This window comes from Sparus aurata, chromosome 22, assembly GCF_900880675.1.
Source record: "Sparus aurata chromosome 22, fSpaAur1.1, whole genome shotgun sequence".
Taxonomy (NCBI): domain Eukaryota; kingdom Metazoa; phylum Chordata; class Actinopteri; order Spariformes; family Sparidae; genus Sparus; species Sparus aurata.
In genome coordinates this window covers 8,053,096-8,073,624 of record NC_044208.1, presented here as the reverse complement: position 1 = coordinate 8,073,624, position 20,529 = coordinate 8,053,096, and the positions used below count along the sequence as shown (strand labels likewise).

At 40.6% G+C, this 20,529-nt stretch overlaps 1 protein-coding gene across 12 annotated transcripts in view; it reads right to left on the bottom strand.

The window, feature by feature from the left end:
- Nucleotides 1-20,085, bottom strand: part of myt1la (myelin transcription factor 1-like, a) — an 83,057-nt gene extending 62,972 nt beyond the window's left edge. For 8 of the 12 annotated variants that reach the window (XM_030405090.1, XM_030405098.1, XM_030405095.1 and 5 more), the window contains exons 1-3: nt 19,800-20,084; nt 1,196-1,286; nt 222-276 (exon numbers count right to left, since the gene is read on the bottom strand). In XM_030405090.1, coding sequence (XP_030260950.1) covers nt 222-276; nt 1,196-1,225 — 85 coding nt within the window. In that variant the 5' untranslated portion in view covers nt 1,226-1,286; nt 19,800-20,084. Of the gene's footprint in view, nt 1-221; nt 277-1,195; nt 1,287-5,932; nt 6,053-19,799 lie in introns of all 12 variants that reach the window. The other 4 variants (XM_030405092.1, XM_030405101.1, XM_030405091.1 and 1 more) reach the window with 3 other exon arrangements.
- Between the last annotated feature and the right edge of the window lie 444 nt (nt 20,086-20,529).

Genomic DNA, 20,529 nt, shown 5'->3' with positions numbered 1-20,529 from the left:
GATAATTTATCGTGATGTGATTCATGTTTCAATTCTCATACATAAATGTTTAGTGTCGGAAGCATTTGAGTTAAGGCAGTTATGGCAGCATGAGCAAAAATAACCTAGCAAGCATAATGTGGCCAGGCTGCCTACATTCGCGCGTGTCTTGTAATGTGCAGTGATTCAGAAGTCTTGAACGAGGCTATAATAAGACAAAACGAAAGCAGACAGACTCGTACCTCTGACTCCTTTGGATCGTGTGCGATGGCGTTTTTTAACCACATTCACCTCCATCTGAAGAGGAAAACACAAGTCAGCACTTACTCTGAAAGAAAACATGCTATATATAATTAAACACATTATAGTGTTTCCTGTGCACAACCCTCCTAGGAAAATCAATCTCAGTGAACCCAATAGACTGCTAGCATCACCTTAGCAACTAGCTACCTTGAAAACCATATGTATCACTTTATCACACCTTAAAACTACTTGGCATCGAACTAGCTAACGGTTGCCAAAGCAGGTAGTATGATTTCAGAGGCATCAGCGGCCACCTCTAAACATGCTAGCAACCACTGCTATCACGTTTGCAGGGTCGTAGCAGTCCACCAGCTCCTGCAAAATAAGGATTTTAAAGACTCCAATGCTAACAAGCAAAATCTCAACAGGTAGCAACATGTTAGCTCCCACTTTAAAAAAGTGTGGTAGTTGTTGCTAACATGTAAGCTACAAGCTAGCGCAAACAGGACTGGGTTGAGCCCGTTCTTCCTTCATCCCTACTTAGTGACAAACTAGTTGTAAAGTAATGACTTTCTAAGTCTGGCTGAACCACTGAAACTTGAAATTAAAACTACGGATTTAATTGACTGAGGTTGTAACATAACTCCCAGAAAATAGTTGCACCTATTTTCATAAAAGCACCTATTTTCAATTTATGTGAACAGTCCATTGCTTATGTTACTGCTGGGTGCTGGGTAACATATGGAGTGCTGGGAGTGCTTATGTTACAGCTGGTTTAACCACGTCCTGATTCCTAAACAGAGAGCAAGTTTTTTCTTTCCTCCTGGTAATGTTGTTGCTTTTTTTCTTATTTTTCTGCTTGTTCACTTCAGATTCTTTTTATCATTGTTCTGATTTTATAAAATATGCAAAACAATTATTGTGGCTTATTGAATTTGACCAGACCAACAGCTGGTTGTGACGATGTACCCACCTGGTCAGAGCTCGGTGTAGCACTGGTCATGTAGCTGAAGAGTCTTTATAGCAATTTCAGAATTTCAGAGGGCGTCTTCCAAAGTCATGATCTGCAAAAGAAAAACACGTCGACATCTTAGTTTTGCAGGAAATCAGATTCCTGTTTGGAATTTCCTTGAGAAAGACACTGAACGGTGGCCCACTCACTTCCTTTGGACGGCTTCTAAGCTCAATTCTCTCTGTGAAATGTATAATTACGATATTCTAGTGACATTTTGACATTTGAGAGACTCCTGCCAAATACCATCGACACATTTTTACTGATAACTTCAAATGTGAAATCTAATTTAATGTAATTCATTCAGTCAATTATGTGTTACCCTGGAGAGGTTGCACAGGCGCACTGCTAAAAACATTTCTGTGACCTACAGCATAACATTTAATTCATTCAGTCAATTAGGTGTTTCTCTGGAGAGGTTTAAAAGATTCACTGCTGAAAACATTTCAGTGACCTACAGCATAGCCAGTGAATGACCCATAACAAGGCCAACAATATGAATAAAAGCAGTCATTTATAGCTGATGGGGCCATTCATACAACAGAAAAATAGTTGTAAATAATTGATATTTATATTTGACTTGCTAACGACAAGCTGTTCCATCGTTTCACTGCAGTACGGGTAATTATGACCAATAATGACTGCAGTCAGCCTTGGCTTCTGATGAGGTGTAAAATTCTTGCCTGTTCTTATTAGACAATTTTGCTCAAGTATTTTGTTAATATTTGTTCAAAGATAGAAGTTTTCAGGACACTGTTGAAAGGAAGAACATGGACAACAGAGTTTTGTTGAACATGTCGATTATATCCTTGGAATTTTCTAGCTTAAATGGTCAGTATGCAGCAAACCAAAAGAGGCAAGTTACATGGGATCATGAGAGTTTTTGTCCTCACTGTTAGAAATGGGTCCTTGAACCCAGAAAGTAGTTTTTGCACTTGTAGCACAGTGGGTTTGCAGTTACATGACTGAAATAAGATCTGAGGTTAACGTGAGCTTCAGAGATTTTCATGTCTTGTTCTACGACATAACACGCATCCGTACATACCCCAGGTTTGAATTAAAAAGCATTGAGGTGTTTTAAAAATGGCAGTTGCTCACAAGTGTCGGAATGAGACTACCTTAACCGTCATCGTAGCGAAAAACAGAGACTTATCTACTTACCATTCCGTCTTTACTTCAGTTACAAACTATTCTAACTTTAACTTTACAACTTGTACATTGATCAGTTTAGAGTAGAATGTATTGAGGACTGCAGTAATGAATCCTAAAACCAGGAAATCAGTTAGTATTTTTGCACTTCTGGTCCCCTCGTCTCAAAGTCAATTAGTTTTTTGAATTGATTGAAGGTTAAATGTCTGAAATAAGGTCTGTGGTTACCACAAGCTTAGGATCTTTGCACAGTTTGTTCTACACCATAAAATATGCCAGTAAATCCCCTATATTTGAATTATAAAGTGTCATAAAAGAACTTTATGTCGTGCTGAGCACGGAGAGGCATCTACTCACTAGTTCATCTTTACATTACATTTACATTTGTTTACATTAACTTAATTTATGTGTCAACAATCATAAAAGTGTTGAACAAAACATGTAAGTATCATCACATTTTCTGCAATAAACCAAAATCTAATTGAGAAATCCCATAAGCTTCTTGTCAAGCAACCCAGGGCGATGCTAACTTCAGTTAGCCCACAAAAACATATCATCCCTGCTGCCATGTATTGCTTATGAAATTGTACCTGTGTGACCGTGGCACAAATGTTTAAAGACGAGATGATATTTAAAAGTTTAATTCACATTACGTTAAGTCACGTTCGTTCGTACTTTGTACAAATACAGGAAAGCCCCAGTCTTTTCTTAAGAGATTTTAATAAAGATAATCTGTAATGGTCCACATTAACAGTGCATTCATCTTACTCCTGAAAGCTTCAGAGATGAAAAATATTCTTATTATACCAACCATGATATAAAGATTTGAAAATGACGATGGCAGAACAACCGTGCTTTAGTTCTGAGAGGAGCAGAGGGTAACAGTGGATCACGATTATCAGTAATATCATTTTTAGGACAATCATTCATCTGAACAGCTCAGCTCATGGCTTAAATACATTTTTCGGTTTCAATGTGAACAACAATATTCATACAGTTGAAAAGTTTGGGGATTGACTTTGGACATCCAGGTTTCTGAAAGGAAAATATTTTTTCATAAACAATGGTATGTGAATCAAAGCTGGAGCTTTTCAAGGCTCGGTGAAAAATGAAACTCTCCCGGTTGAATTGTGAGTACAAAAGATGAATAACTCTGTGGGTGCACAAATACCATGACGAATGAAGGAGCATTTAATTACAATATCAGAGACCTGGAACAAACTTTCAGTAAATATAACAATGGCCCTGACTTTAACTACTTTTAAATACAGATTCAGAGCTTTGACATTCATTATTTTCCTCCTCGCACTTACATGTTACCCTGATCTTTAATTAGCTGTGTGATTCTTTTAATTTCTCTTAAAATTGGGCCGATTCAGATTAATTTGAGGTAGTCTGGACAGCAGTCTGAAGTGTATCAGAGCAACAACTAGCAACAGAGCACTATAGGGGGAAACTCAGAGAACAACAGTCTCAGACAGTCATGCTTAAATAAATCTGCTCCGTGATCGTTTGAAGGGCGAGATGATGGATCTTCTGAGTTGTCTGGACACAAAAATTAAATCTGATCACTTGCAAATAATGGTACAGGCAGTCTGTTTTAAAGATTCGATTTAAAAACAAATCTGAATCACCTGCACTCTGATCTAGACTTCTGAGATGCTATCAAAGGCTCCACAAGCAAACTTGCTTTTCCAAAGAAACACAGAATCAATGAGCTAAAAATTAAACTTTGTAAAAAGAACTTGATAAAACATTCAGCAAAAAGAATCTGCTAAGTTTTAGATTCTGTGTCAATTCTGAAACGTTTTATGTGAATGAGCTGTGTCTCAATTCTGGGGCTGCATCCTCTGAAGGCTGCGTTTAAAGGCCAAATGCATCACAGCGGCGCAACAAGGCCGTCCCATTTTGAAGGCTCCTTTTAATGCGGAATACGGCCGAGGAATGTGGCTTTCGTTCCTGTGCCATGAAGAATACAATCCTTTGTTGCATCCTTTGTGGCCCACCGTATCACAACATTTATTGCACTCAGATGACAGTTGGATTTGTTCTCCCTGAGGACAACTACGGTGGACACACAGAGCAAAACAGCAGCCCAATACACTTTTAAATGTAAGTATGAGGTTTCGAGTCACTCAAGTAGCTTACAATAATTTAAAAAAACAAGGGTCCCCAATACAGTCTAGGTTGCTAAGCGACAGGAGCAGTGCTTCGCAAAGTAAGTAAGGGTAAACCGAGGGGAGCCGGCGATGTATATAGGAAATTCCCTGCACACCAGGCCGAGGATGCAGCCCCGAAATTGACACATAGCTATGGTGTTTTCATCCCAAAGGCAATAATGAAGCATTCTGATGTTGCTACAGCTTGGATTTTTGTTCTCTCAACAGGTTTCCTCTCCAAATTCACAAATTCATCACCAGGATTAAATTGTGGCAATTTTCAGGCCACATTAAATGTGTACTTTTCATATGTATCATATCAGCATTTCCACAATCTATGCCATACATACACTGCGGTGGAGGAAATTTCAGTCTGCCAAGCCACAGACTACTTTTTCGAAACAGGGTTTGTGTAAAGATTGTGACGATCCTTCATTGTCACATTGCAGCATAAAATTGAACGAAGAACCCAAGGAAACATAAAGTTTCAGCATATCCATGGTTTACAGAAATGTACATTGCCAATTTTGATTCTGGTAATTAGGTTGCTAGGGGCTCATGGTTATTGAAGTATGCAAAGCAGTACCAAGCCGTGAGCCAGAAACAAATGTGACGTAATGGTCATATCAGAAACATCTTTTATTGTTGAATTATCCAGGAGACTCTGGTGTTGGTATGCTCAGAGCCTCTGTAGATGAACCCTGATAGCTAAAAAAGGTGGCATTTCCAAGGATCTGTCTGAATGTACTCACTAATATCAGGCACTCAGTAGTCATTGAGATTTTTCATTATCACTGCAGCTCAAAGACCCCTGCAATGCTATTACAGCACCAATACCATCCAAATGAAAGTGCTGCATTTTTATTTTTTGTTTTGTTTTCCAAAATTTTAAGCAACACAAAAATCTCACTCTGGGCTGTAATTATTACAGCGGAGCATGAGCTCGCTGGGAGCATTTCAATGCAAACAGCAACATAAAAGAGAGAGAGACAACACAGAGGCGACGGTTTGAAGACGAAGACGTGAACACAGCAGCTCTGCGTGCTTCGCTCCCCTCAGCTGCAGTGCAGCTCGAGGGGTTTGCAGCCTTAATATAAATGTAAATTCTGGACAGCCTCGCCTGAACTCTCAGCCTACTCCCATTATGGTGCCACAGCATACCGAGGCCGGGTGCATCTGAGGCCGCCACTCCACTGAGCGTGCTCCAACGCACCACCCTACATCAAACACAGTCTTCCCTCCCTCCGCCATGAAGAGCTCAACTGAAAAAAAAAATTAAAAAAATCCTCCACCTCCCTGGAAACTATACGACTGAGTGGGCTGCACACTTAATGGGTGTGTGTGTGTGCGCTGCAGTGTGTTCATGCATGTGTGCACATGATGTACTAACCTCACCAGAGAGTCTATGTGCGTTTCCATAGGCTGTGTCCTTGTTCTGCCTCTGCATGTGCGTGTGTGAGTCTGGGTTCTTGTGCTTGTATCTTTGTGAGGACCAGTTTTAGTTTCAGACCTACAGCAGGAGGACATTTTGGGTTATCAGGACATCCATGGAGAGTGAGGACAATTTTTAAAGAAAAGAAAATATTTTTTTTATACAGTTGGGACCTTGTGTAAAAATTGTTATCTTTTTGGATGGTCAGTACTTTTGTACAGTGAGGACATGTGACTTTTTTAGTGGAAGGTATTTATAGAATGTGAGGACATTTCTGAAAGGACAGGGTATTTTTAGAAAGAAGATCAGGACCTTTTACAAAAATTATGGGTGGGGCAATATTTTTTTTTTTCCATGTCCTCATACTAAACGATTGAACAGGTTAAATGCCAAGATTCTTAAAATACATACATGCAGTACATTATTACTGAAATGAATCCCCGTGTTAACCTGATGATCACTGATAGGCAGAACGCTGTCCAGGTCCAGAACCAGATGCTGTCCTGTCCAGTCGTTGAACTATAACTTCTAAATTATATTTTTTTTTAAAATGTAACATTTGGTCAAGCAGCATTCCTTAAAAAGTGAGCCGGTTTCCATGATTTACATAAATATTTTAAAAGTGAGGACATTTACCAACATTTTTTAAAAAGTTTTAAATGGCCAGTATGTATTTTGGAGAATGAGAACATTTTGTCCTGTCTCCATTTCTTTCCTTCAAAGGGTTAAGACTTGGAGGCTGGGGTCTGTATACTATCAGCATCGGGCATCCTCACATGTATAGAAGTACAAATATTTGTGTGTGAGCATACACATCTGTGTATAAAAATGTATAATATGGCTATGTGTAACAGTAATGAATAGCAATGTTAAGATATTGTGCTCCCTCCTCTTGAGATTTTTCAGAGGATCTTTGATTTATTTTGGTGTTATGGAAGCCTACCCTGAATTATTGAAGCAAAAAACAAAAAAAAAAACATGCTCGAGTTGTCAGTCCCTGTGTGTGTGCTGTGTGCATTTCTCTGTGTGTGTGTGTGTGTGTGTGTGTGTGTGTCACAGTGTCCTATATGGCTGGATTGGCGCTGTGTGAAGAGGAGCTTCCTGCTGTTTAGTATTCAGTCCGACACTCTGCCTGTCTGGTACAATATGATGCAGAGCTCTATACTGAGACACACACTCCTATACACATGCACACACACACGCGCGTGTGTTCCAACACTTCACATCACATACACACATGCAGACATGTAGGTTTCGCCACAGAAATATAGAAACATACACTCTCTACCTGTGGGTCTTTTCTCTCTGAACACATTTTAATAATGAGCCACTTGGACTGATGCTGGTGGCTGCAGGGCCCCCTGTAGGTTAAATCCAACACCACACCTCACCCTGCTGACAGTTGTTTTTTTCTTATCACTTTAGCTAATCATTTAAAGGGTAACTCCACCAATTTTACACATTAAAGTGTGTTAACAGGTCTTGGTGAGCAAGTAGCTTAAAGCCTTTTGTGGCTCCAAGGAAAGCTGCATGTAATCTCCAGTGATGTCACTCAGTGGCTAAATTGCATTATGGGTAATGAGGGCTCATTTCATTTTCCCCACATTTGGTAATCAAAAAAATGGCCCAACAACCTGAGGACTCTATATAACATTCTTACAAATGTTGTCACAACTCCCTAAAAATGTTCCAGTTTCCGGCCTGAGGAGTCCGTAACACACCCAAACACAAACACTGAGGCAAATGTTTGTGTGTCGAAACAAAGCACACACACACACACACACACACACATACGCACAGCAGCCAGGTGAGTTGTGTGTTTGCGGCGGAGCTCAACAGCAGCTCCGTGTTTTATTACAGCAGAGCACTTTTATCAAACCCAACAAACAGAAACACCTGGTGTGTGATGTGACGCTGCAGTGCACAAACCAAACAACACAACCGAACAGGGAGAGAGAGAGATGCAGCGCTTCCTCAGGTCTGTCTGCTCTACTGTCTGTCTGCACATCAGCGGAGTTTGTTATTCTGGACATGAACTGCTTATTAAAATGTAAAAATGCCTACAGTTTACCACAGCAGGCATGGTGATGGTGATATGTCAATCGATTCCATTACTTTGTGCCAAATTCAAATATCTAACCAACTTCTGGATGGAAGCCTTTTATTTATTAGCAGTTTTGAAATTAACAATAAAAAGACTTTCTGCCTCCCTCTAATGTTTGATTATGCTTCAGCTCATAAACTCTTTACCCACCGCCATTTTCGCGTGAGTGCTGGATCAGTATGCATGCAGTTCTCAAATGAGATATGTAGACATGACTGTTACGTTATGCTTATTCTTAAGCCATGACCATGTTCACATTGTCATTGTGAGTACTGTATATTAGCATTTAGCTCAAAGCACTGCTTATTTTCTGTGTATAATAAATTGCTTTTTTCTTGATTTCTTAAAGCTAAGCAGCTTTTAGATTTCTAGATGTTCTCATCAAGACTGTCCTCGTGAGACAGTACTGGTTGATTGTTGAGACCTAAATTATGTAAGTTTACTTTCCCTTTTCAAGGCATCCCGTGGTCATGTTAAAGTTAAAAACGTGTTTATTGAGCAACAGCAGAATACAGCATAACTCTCGTAACAGGTCAATAGTCACCATTGTATTTTGTTTTTACCCATGACCACAAAGATTAGCGCAACACTGTGCTCTCATTGTAGACATTTTGGAAAAATATTCTCGACGGTCTCAGCCTGACAGGAGCTGCTGCCTGAGAGGCTCAACTTAGGGCAAACAAATTCCACATCTAAACCCATCTGAGATCATATTAATAATATAGTATGCTGCCTGCATGGATAGAGGCCAACAAAGATGGCAGTTATTGTACTTTAAATAGACCTTTCTTTACAGATTAAGATTTTACATACAAAACTCAGTTCATAAAATACTGTACGTTATTATCGATCAAACTACCTAAGACATATACATATAGTACTTAAGATGAGCTTAATATGCATATCAATAATAATAATCAGCTAAAATATAATATCACTGTTGTCACACATCACTGTAAAGGGGAGTGTCTGCATGACTACTTCTCATTTGTTGATAACACTTCTGTACATGTGCATGATTTCAATGTGTTATTGCTATTTTGACCATTGAAGACTACTCTAAATGACTATGAGTACTGTATACTATTTAGCATTTAAGCTATCGCAGCTGCTAAAAAAAATATCGAATGGACCATTAATGAATTCTGTTATGACTAACGTATAACTGCAGTGCAGTCTGTACACACACGCACAAAAATAAAATAAAAGCAGCAGCAGCAGCAGCCCTGCTGGTGTGACGCCCTGACTCCCTCCTGTACATCAGCCCCACTCCTGGTTTCCATGGAGACTGGACTGATCGGGTGATTAGCTGCATCAATTAACCTCTGACCAATCACAGAGAGAGCCTGAGCAGCAGCAGCTGACTGTGATTTGCAGATACGATCACAGCTGAATTCAGACATCTGAGCGCCGCATGCTAAATAACAATGAAAGCTTATGGGAGTTCGACATTAGCATGGTAAATCACATTCCTGCACATGTTTTTTTTTTTTGTCTCGTCCTTTATATCATACTCCATAGAGTAATCTTTGTACTGCTGGTCTTTAAAGCTCTGCGGTCCTTGTGTTCACAGTCTGTCTAATCTGGAAAACTGCAAAAAAAAATTAAAATGAATGAAAATTTGTGTTTTTGCTTTTGTTTGTGGGCTTCAACAACGAGAAAAGACTTTCCTGTTTTCATCTACTGCCGAAGCCAATATCAGAAAATATCTTTGCTCCGTCCTATTATTTTTAGAGTCTTTTTGAGATTCCACTTTTCCAAATGCTGGATGGATACATGTGCCCACTCCACACATGAACTCGCCCGATTCCCCTGCAGGGTTTCCTGGCCGTAATGAACCCTGGTCCCCTTCATGTTCACCCTCTAAACCCTGCAAAAGTGGGAATGTGAAGGGGCCACGCTGCAGATTTTCACGCCTGGACTCAAACACAGCGTCGGCCCGCTCCCCCCTTCTCGATGACCAGGTCCGTGGTGTCATGTCAGCACTTCAGAAGAGATAAAGTCCTCTTCAGCCCTCAGACAATCTTCTGTCAGAGGATATTCACCTCATAGCAGGAACTCATCGACTGTGAGTATCTGCACACGGTCGCAACATTCAGTATCTGCAGGCAACTATGTCAGTTTTTACAGTGAATTTTACTCTTCATGATGCTGGTGAATGCATGCAGTTGGTTCTTTTGTGGGACTAGTCCAACTGTTAAAAAAAGGGTAGTCAAGGCCAAAAGTAAGTCCTCTTAGCATTCTAATTCATCAAAGCAGTTTATTTTCACCGGGGTCAGTCTCTTTACATGCTATGCAACTATAACCTCTGTCTCTCTAGCCAGTTATTTCATTCTTCAGAATCGCTTGATTGTGCTAAAAAATATGTGAGTTGATTTCTTGGATGATCGGGTTAATGTCCGGAGGAGTAGGTCTGCAGGAAACATCTACTGTAACTAAGTTGTTCATGCAAATGAGGGTGGGGAATGCGGACTCCTTTGCTATGGTAGACAAGGAGCACACTTCCAATTGTCTTGCCAATGGGAAAGGACACGATCGCTTTCAGTCAGTTTAGCCACAAACCTGCATTATACACCCTAATGTTCTTGTTCGCTGCAGTACTTCAGCTCACTTCTGAAGTCAGCTTACGTCAAATTTTAAGTTACATGTTTCCTCCGCTGCCGGTGCGATGTGATTCATAGTGATGATGCTACTAATCGGTGTTAAAACCACCAGTTTACACGCCTAGTCGCAATCAAACTGACATTTTTCACCGTGCAAACGACGTGGCCTCTCCCTCTCCCATCATTCACCTCTGTCTGCGAGGGAGCAAGGGGGGGGGCGGGGCTCTGTGATTGACAGGTGGAACGGTGGATGTGGTCAGTGAGTGAAGCTTTAATGATCTGTAACAAGCAGACAAGGCAGGTCGTCAGTGGCAACAGAGCCGCAATCGTTACTGCTGGATTAATGTGTGTGGGTAATCAGAGGTGATACTGACTATAAACCCGGACAAAAGACGATATCTGACTCAAGGTTTTTCTTTTCATCCAGACAGAATTCAGCGATGAGAGGATGTCACAGGTAATGGATTACAGGGAGGTCAGAGGTCACGGCGGACGGAGCGCTTGAAGAAAGTTTTGCATTAATCCCAGAGCTCTTATTTGGATTCCACAGCTGTCGGTCTGCGCCTCACATGAATGATCTTCCACCAGCGCGCACACGCTCCATGAAGAACAGGATCTACCCACGATGAGTCATTAAAAATGTGTGTGTGTGGATAACGACTGAGTGTGTGTATGTGTGGCTCTTACACTATGAGTCATTCGGTGCTCCAGAATAGAAAGTGGATGATGCCTTCTGCAGCCCGTGTGTGTGTTTGGGTGTACGTGTGCGTGTGTGCGTGTGTGTGTGTGTGTGTGTGCGTGTGTGCTGGACTCCATTGATCAGAATGAGTTAATCGGATTGATGGCTGTCTTGGCAGCAGCTCAGATTTAATAAACCACAGACAGACAGTGAGACAGACAGACAGACTGGCAGACAGGTAGTTCAGGCGAGGTCTCACTGGTTCGGCTTGACAGTTTCATCACCGACTCGACAGTAACCAGCTGATCCACCGTCATGGAGGAGCACAGTCTGCGAGACAGATGTGATGCTGATCGTGTGTGTCAGTCTCATGTCGGCGTCTCATAAGCACCGGAGCTACATTTCCTGCCGTATTGGACTTTTCTGTAATACCGAGCAGACGCTGGCAGACTTTGGACCTGAATTGGTCACTCCGGACTATTTTTAGATTCGTGCCCAATTTCTGCCAGATTGGTTGTCGTTTGAGGTGCAGTTTGAGGTCACAGCGCCTGATTAATTGCCTGAGCGCTCAACCTTTAGCTCACAGATGGATTTCTGAAATGTCAGAAAATTTGGTTCAGTCCTATCGTGGGATTTCCCTCATGGCTGGTGTCAAAGGATCATTTATAAATGGCGATAAGCTTCTTTTAACACAACTGGATCGGTATTTTATATGTTGTGGCTAAAGTTGTCTTGGCTCCGATGCAACATCCGTTCACACAATGTCCTGCTCACAACACTATCTCACTGGTAACATTTTAACAATTAAAAATATATAAACAGTAAACTGGTATAAATCTGCACAGTTACTAGTAACTAAATTAATCAAATAAATATAAAGTATACATATAAAGTATTTATAAGTATAAAGTATCAGAAAATGGAAATACTCAAGTAAAGTACCTACAAATTGTTCTTAGGTTCGTTCCCTCACTGGTTGTTCTAAATTTGGATGTAAAGTGATTAATTTTTACTGCAAATTAATATCAGTCCCGAATATCCTTTTTTTTTAGTCTCCTTGATTGCTAATAATCAGCATCGACATATCGGCTCTGACAAAAGCCGTTCTCGGGCGACCCCTAGGTAGGATGTGTTTGTAGATACGTTCAGATACAAACATAAGTATTTCCAAGTATAAAAGTGCCATAAAAATAAATGTTTAATAAATGCTCAGTTTAGACCAAAGATTCAGAACAAGATGTAAGCATTTCAGAACGTTGCAGGGAAGAACTGCAGCAATGTGAACTGGCCAGTCTCAGCTCGATTCAGGCCGGCTGATGGTGTCGCCTTCGACTCCGCTTGTTAATTCACCAGTGGCTGGTTTTAGAACATACCTCACACCACCTTAAACCAGCAAATCATCACCTCGCAGTAAAGTCTGCTGGTTTAAATGACTCCATTTCGGACCAAAGAAAAATATCAGTTGGCCGATTTTATCAGCTGGTATTGGCCTATATGTTGTCCAATTTTGGCCGATAGGAAAGCTTTTTACCGTTTACAGTTTCAGTGCATTGATTTCATTTTAGACAATCAAAGTTTATTACTAATCTGAACAAATCCTGCCTCCATCATATGTCTTTGTAATGAGTGTTTGACATTTGAGCTAACACTGCAAAAAATGTGTGTATCTCAGCCGATATATCGATATCAGAATTCTTTACTCCCTAATGTCAGCATCGGCTCCAAAAAACATGTGCCGGTTGGGCTAGCTATAAAAAAGACAGCCGTGAGAATGAAGGTAAAGAGACTTGTTGCAGTAGAGATGATACATCATCTCGTCTGGTCGCGTTGGTGCGAACTGGTTGACATTCACTATTTTAACACGATATCCTTACTTTTAGATAGGGTTACTTTTCAAATATGACTTTGGAGACTTATTACAACAATGATGGAAGGCCACTTGATCTGTATAGTATTTGCAGGTTCTGGCTGTGCAGAGAGCCCGACTGAAACATATATTGTCAGTTAACAGAACATATGCAACCGATAAAATCATCTAGAGTCTTAGATATTTAATGTGCAATTTGTTCTGCTTTCTCAGAGGAGTGACATTTTCTCCTTTGGTCAGACATCTCCTACATGCAAAAGTTGCTAATTAGTTGCTAATTAGGGGCTGTTTGTAAGTCTAGGGAATCTAGATAAGCAGCGTTCAGATAAAGCTGCGTCTTGAGCCGGTTATCTTGTGCCTGGATGCATTCTAAATCCTACCAAGCTTTTCTGCCTTTGCATGGGTCAGACGTATTCTATTTTATGTTTTTTAAATTTAAAAGAAATGACAGTTTCTCATCATTTTGGACCATTACTGTTACCATATCTTTGTACAAAAAACTGGAGAAGAAAAAGTCCTAATTAGCTAAAGGTCACTGGGGACTATTAGACAGAGGAAAAGTTAGATATCAAGTTAAATGACCAAATAACTGACAAGCTAACTGGCTAACAAACTCGACTCCCTGAGGAACCAGCTCGAGAAATGCTATCTAACACATGGGACACCACTAGAAAATTGGGAATGTTTAGCTTGGATGGACAGTCATCTGTCTGAGAGAAACAAAAAATTTGGGATTTTCCAGGCATGAAACCTCTCGGGAAAATGGCATGTGAAAGCAGATAGAAAATGGTGCCAAGCTGCCAGTCTGACTGGATCACCAGTCAGGGGGGAAAAATGAAACCTGGGTGGCAGCCTGGCACCATTTCTATCTGCTTTCATGTCTCCCCTAATGACTAAATCAACAAATAAACTCAGATATTTGCCCAGTTTGCACATCATATTTGGAGGAGGGGTTTGGAGAGTCTTACCCGGAGGAATTGTATGTGTTTCGATTTTAAAAATCTGCAGTTTCTCATCATTTTGGACGAAAAGTTGGAGAAGCTAGCGCAAAAATAATTAACATAGATGAAGACCACTGGGGAATACAACCATTATATGGGGAAAAGTAATTCTGTAAGTTAAAATGCTTTCTTCATTGATCTTACATACATTTTACTTTAATCTGGTGAGTTAAATATTATTATGCATAGGAACGAGAGCTCTAAGGATAACAAACAAGTTAGAAATAAACTGAAATTTCAGCTCAGTTGATCACAGAGATCGGCACCAGGCCTGGTAGTGGTGATGTGAACAGACCTACAGGTGTGACCAGCAGTCTGGTCTGGTCTGACTGGTCGACTGAAAGCTGAGCCAGTGTTTAATATGCTCTGTCACACACAGGTGGTGCAGGGCTGCAGAGAGGAGGAAGGTTTATGAATGATCACCTCGTCTGGACTCTGCAGAGAGCACACAGGAGATAAAGGAGGGTTTTTTTCCTTTCATTATTTTTCAGCTGAGTTCACCTGATCTCCATGTTTACACAGCAAAACAACCGCAAATCAGGTTGAACTGAGACAGGTTACATTCTCAGCCTCAGCAGAAAGAGAAGGTCGGACGTCAGAGGTCAGACAGCCAATATCCTAGTGACACCAGAATAATGAAGATGATGATGACATAATGCTGCTCGAGAAAAAGGTGCGTTTCTGGATTATTTTTGGCACTGACTATCAAAACTACTACCCTACTACACAGCCAAATAACCGACAAGCAAATTGGCAAACAAACGCAACACCCTGAATAATTAGTTCTACTGAGTAGAAAAATAATAATAGTTGGACCTTCTCAACAGCAGCACAGCAAGAAGGACCTGGATTTTAGACTGGGCAGGGCCGTGTTTGAGTTTGCATGTTCTCCCTGGGCCTGTGTGGGTTCTCTTGAGGTAATACGGCTTCCTCCCACAATCCAAAGACATGCAAAAGTTAGATAAATCAATTACTTTAAATTGTCCGTAGGTTTGTCCCTATATGTGAGCCCTTTGACGAACTCGCCACTAATCCAGGATATACCCCTGCCGTCGCCCAATGTCAGCTGGGATCGGCTCTAGCCCCCAGTAACCCTGAAAAGGATAGACGGTGTCAGATAATGGATGGATGGGTGGCTCTTGTCAATTGAGCATTGTAGTATTATGTAAAATTGGTGGTGAAAAAACAAAGTGCATCTGTCGCTGTAGTATCCACTATTCCATCCATTTAATACGCCTTCTACGTATTTTTCGTGTTAGGCCAGTGACATTTGCATTTTTTTTTCAGGCATGATCTAGATTAGAAGTGGAGAAGTGGTGTCAAAAATGTTGCAATATTTTGTCGTTTTTGGTTACTTGTTTCCTGTTTCATTTTGTAGATTTTATCCTCACGTGTCATGTTTTACTTTTCACTTCCTGTCTTTGTCTGTTTTCCCGCTCTTTCTCCTCTGCATACACCTGTGTTCTCATTTCCCTCACTCTGTCAGAGTGTTGTTGCTGGTGATTCTGTGTTTGCTCCTCATGTTCCCTGGCCTCGTGTTTTTTTTGCAGTCCTGCCTGAGAGCCTCGAGTTTCATCGTGGTTTGTACTTTATTCAGGTTTTGTATTTCTCTTTATTCTTTTGGATTTCCCCCCGCCTATGTTCATTGTTGTCGCCTGCTCTTTTCGCAGCCTGGATTTTGATTTTTACAAAATCTGACTACAGCTCGCATTATTAAGGCTCTTTGTTTGTTTTCTCTTCCAGTCTGCCAGTCATTGTGTCTGCATTGGGTCTTGCATTTTCAAGCCATAACACTAGTTTCAAGCCATAACACTGGCCGTCAGCCGTAATCTTTGTGGTGTGTTCAGGTGCAGGTTTTTAGCCAAGACAAAAGTCTTACAAGTGGTTTGGTGTGTGTCTGGGCCAAAATTCAGTCTCTTTTAGCTCAGGTTTTCTTATCCCAACACCTCCTGAGAAAAACATATGGCTCTCAAATTGTTCCACTGTGTTCCTAGGATAGTTGTAAATGTCTCAATAATTTTGGTTCTTGGCAGGTAGTGTACGGTGGGTTCATCAGCTGCCTACTGCGGCTGAAAACGATGCAGTAAGTTCATGACCAAAAATACCAAAACAATGGCCTGAAAGAGGCTAAAATGTCCTGTAGAGATTTAATGCATTTTTAATATAATAGTATTGACAAGTGCAGCTTTAAGGGCAAATTTCACCTTTTTACTTTTTTTATTTGATAAAAAAAAGTACAATTATAGTACTAAAACATATCGTTTTGGTGGCACTCCTTGATCTACTGTGAGTAAATGTGCTTTTCCATTGTAACTTACTGTATGTGTAAACTCTTGACATAGACACTTTGGCACAAACTAAAGATATTCACCAGAACCCAGGAAATGAGTCCTTTCCTGCATTTCAGATGGCATGTCGCCTGTTTTGTGACACTAACTGAACAATAAAACAGCCATAATGTAGTTTAAACATCAGTTAGCCGAAATGTGGTTTCCAGTGAATTAAATCATCTTTTTTATACAAAGCATATAACTGCCTGCTCTCACCCTGCAGCGAGCCATCCTTCTCAATTTTTCTCTATTTACTGTTGATTTACAGATGAGCGTCGGAAAGTTTAAAAACACATCAGGACATCTGCATCACTCCTCTGACTCTGAGTGTGTCTTAAGTGTTCGAGCCGCAAGATCCCGAACTTTCCTCCGGTGCACTGCTGATGTTATAAAACCACTGCAGCAATAAAACTTTTTATATTAAGAGACTTAAATGCAACTCTCTGTACACTCACTCCCAGCATGAATAGTGAAGATAGTTTCACGGATATATTAAGGTCACTGGAGGCTCATGTATTTCTACTGTAGAGAACATATTATAGTCCATACTTCCCCCCCAGTAGACTTTACATTACTGATGATTGGACTGGCTGCTGATGGCTGGATGTATTCCAGGTTTTACGTCATGCTGTCACTTGATATATATTGTTCGATGTTATATTGCAGGAGGGGATAGCAGTTGATTTTGCTCAGATCTTTAAGTAGAAGCAGCAGTACTGCAGTGTACAAATACTCAATTACAATTTACAAGCAAAAGTCAAGACTTAACCTTTATTTAGGTAAAAGTATTTGCATTAACTTAAAGCACCCAAAGTAAAAGTACTTATTAATCTGATACTACTGGATTATAATTATTGATGCATTAATGTGTTCATCACTTTAATTTTGAAGATGGTAACAGTGGTTTTAGTACTTCTGGTTGAGCTACTGGGTAGCTTGTGAATTTCTCCTTGGGGATCAATACACTTTTATCTTAAGCTATAACACTACATCAGATTTAATTTGTTGATCATGTTTCATATCATGAAGCTCCAGAAATGTTTTGCGCACCATGAAACTTCACCTCACTTACAATCAGCATGCATGGTGAGTAGATAATGACTGGATTTTCATTTTTGGGTGAACTGTTCCTTTAATCAATACTTTTACATTCCTACAATTCAGGTCAGATATTCATGTTTTAACTCCCCTACAATAATTTGACAACTATAGTTACTACTGTTGCTAATAGGGTTGGTTTAATAATGTGAAACATAATCAACAAAAAAAATTGTGATTAAGATAAAACTGTATTGATCCCAGAGGGGGAATTCACCAGCAACCGTACCCAGCAGATAAATAAAGCTGTTAAACTACCGTTACCAGCTTCAACATTCAAGTGATGAACACATTAAAACATCTATAATTGTAATCTAATAATAGAACATGATTAACATTATTCTGAAATAAGTCTTTCTGCATGATGAGCACTTTCCATCATCATGCGGGTAAATACCACATTTCCTTTTACGGAAATACCAAGTAAAATAAAGTGTTTTGCTACATTAGTCCAGTGTTACATCAACAGAAACTTGTGTTCATTTACCTATATTTTACTATAAAAGAGTCAATTATTTGGTGTAAAGATTCAAGCAAATCAAACAACTGCTTCAAGGATAGTATAGACACACTACATTTAGTAAAAACGTGTTAAAGGTCCCTGCAGGCTACCTTACTCAAGTGTTACTTCAACATAAACTCATACTTATATACCTTTATTTTACTTTACAGGAGTTAAATGTTTGATTTAAAGATTCAAGCAAATCAATTGAATATTCAGGCAGACACCTGAAGAATAGTATAGACACACTGCAGTTTGGAAAACTGAGTGGATAAACATGGAAGCATTGCAGCAGTATGTTATATAATAGTTAACATACCGCTTTTAATTTATTTCAGTTCTGCTTCATTGGCCAAGTGTTAGTTCAACACAAACTTGTCTATATCTTATAGTCAGTTACCAATTCAAACAAATCAAGTCATTCCTCAAGAATAGTATAGACAGGCAACATTAAGTGAAAACTTGATAAAACTGGATAAACTTGATAAAAGTTCCCATAAGGTCACTGCACACTCACTAATTAGCAGCACAGACACACTTTAGCCTAACTGAATTTGAGTTAACTTGCTATTCTACTATTCTAAAGTGTTGCTTTAACATAAGTCTATGGAGGTTTACCTTGATTTTGCTATGGGAGCCAATTATTTGATGTAAAGATTCAAGCAAATCAACCAAATAATTCAAGAATAGTAAAGACACACTTCTATCGGTAAAAACTGAGAGGTTAAACTCAAGTGTTACTTCAACTTAAACTCATCTTAATTCAGCTTAATTGAACTGGAGTCAAACAACTGGCGCAAAGATTCAGACAAATCAAGTTGATATTCAAGGACATCAAGTAAACACTTCAGGAATAGTATAGACACCGTACATTTAGTGAAAGCTGGGTGGATAAAGTTAATAAAAAGGTCCCATAAGGTCACTGCAGACTCACTAATTAGCAGCACAGACACACTTTGGCTCAGTGGAAGCATTACAGCAGCACTGTGGGAACACTGACACTCTGTGACACCCTGTAGGAATACAAAATATTACACACAATACCCCCAGCCTGGATTATCATATCCCATTAAGCTCTGTCCTATAGCTGCTATACATAACAATACGGGCTTCACAGCACCCTGTAGGAACATTACGGACGTATTACCAGGATATTATAGGATGTTATAGAGCAGCGGGTGCCTCAAAGTAATAATAGAGAAATTATAAATGACTTTGGTAATGACACATGAGCACAAACACAATCAAAAGGTGGCATAAGGTCACCACAGAGCAGGCGGGAGCACAAAACTGAGTAAGTGAGCTGGAATATCAGACAAACATCTCTGCATGATGAGACCATACAATGAAAATATGAGGATGTTACAGGAATATGATACTGACAGGGCTATAGGAGAGCATCAGAAAGCAGACAATGTCCCTGCACACACACACACAGACACACACACACACTGTCAGAGGAATATCAACAAAAACTGAGCTGAGGAATGGCACAAGCATGACTGACACACTGAGAGGATATTACAGGCAAAAATCGCAGAGGTGACCGGAGCCGTGCAGCCGCGCAGAGACGCGCAGGAGGAGCGTCACGAGCCGCAGATCATTATAGCAAACATTATAGAAGAAAGACATGGAACGTACTGAAATGGCGAAGATGGAGACTCCTCTATCTCTGCCTCTTCTTCCTCCTCTCCTCTTCCTCTCTGGTCGGAAAGTCTGCAGCCTCCTTCACTCTTTCTCTCTCCCTCTCTCTCTCTCTCTCTCTCTCTCACTCTCTCTCTCTCTCTTTCTCTCCGTCAAGCTCTCTCCACCGCTCTCTCTCTCTTTTGTCGCCGTGATATCTGGCCGTGCCTTCACTGGAGCGAGGGAAGGAGGGAGGGAGTGAGGAGGAGGAGGAGGAGGAGGAGGAAGGGGAGGGGGGAGGGGGGGACCCAGACACACAGACAGGAGGGAGAAGAGGAGGATGATGATGGCGGTGATGATGAAGATGGTGGAGGGAGACTGAGACACTGCAGCAGCAGGAGAAGGAAGAAGACGGCGGGTTTGCCTCTCTCTCTCTCTCTCTCTCTCTCTCCTTCCTCCTCTTCCTTTTTCCTATTTTTTTCTTCTTTATTTCTCGGGGACGCGCACGCAGAAAAAAAGAGGGCGACGCGCTCGATGGAGAGCGAGCGGGGGTGGGGGGGGCGCGCATGCAGGCTCTCCAAGGATGCCAATGCATTGCCATCCTCTCTCTCCCTCTCTCTCTCTCTCTCTGAATTAATTCAAAGCATGTAGACTGTGTGTGTGTGTGTGTGTGTGTGTGTGTGTGTGTGTGTGTGTGTGTGTGTGTATGTGTGTGCCCTGCAGTCAGTCTCTGGGTGTTGTTTGGATT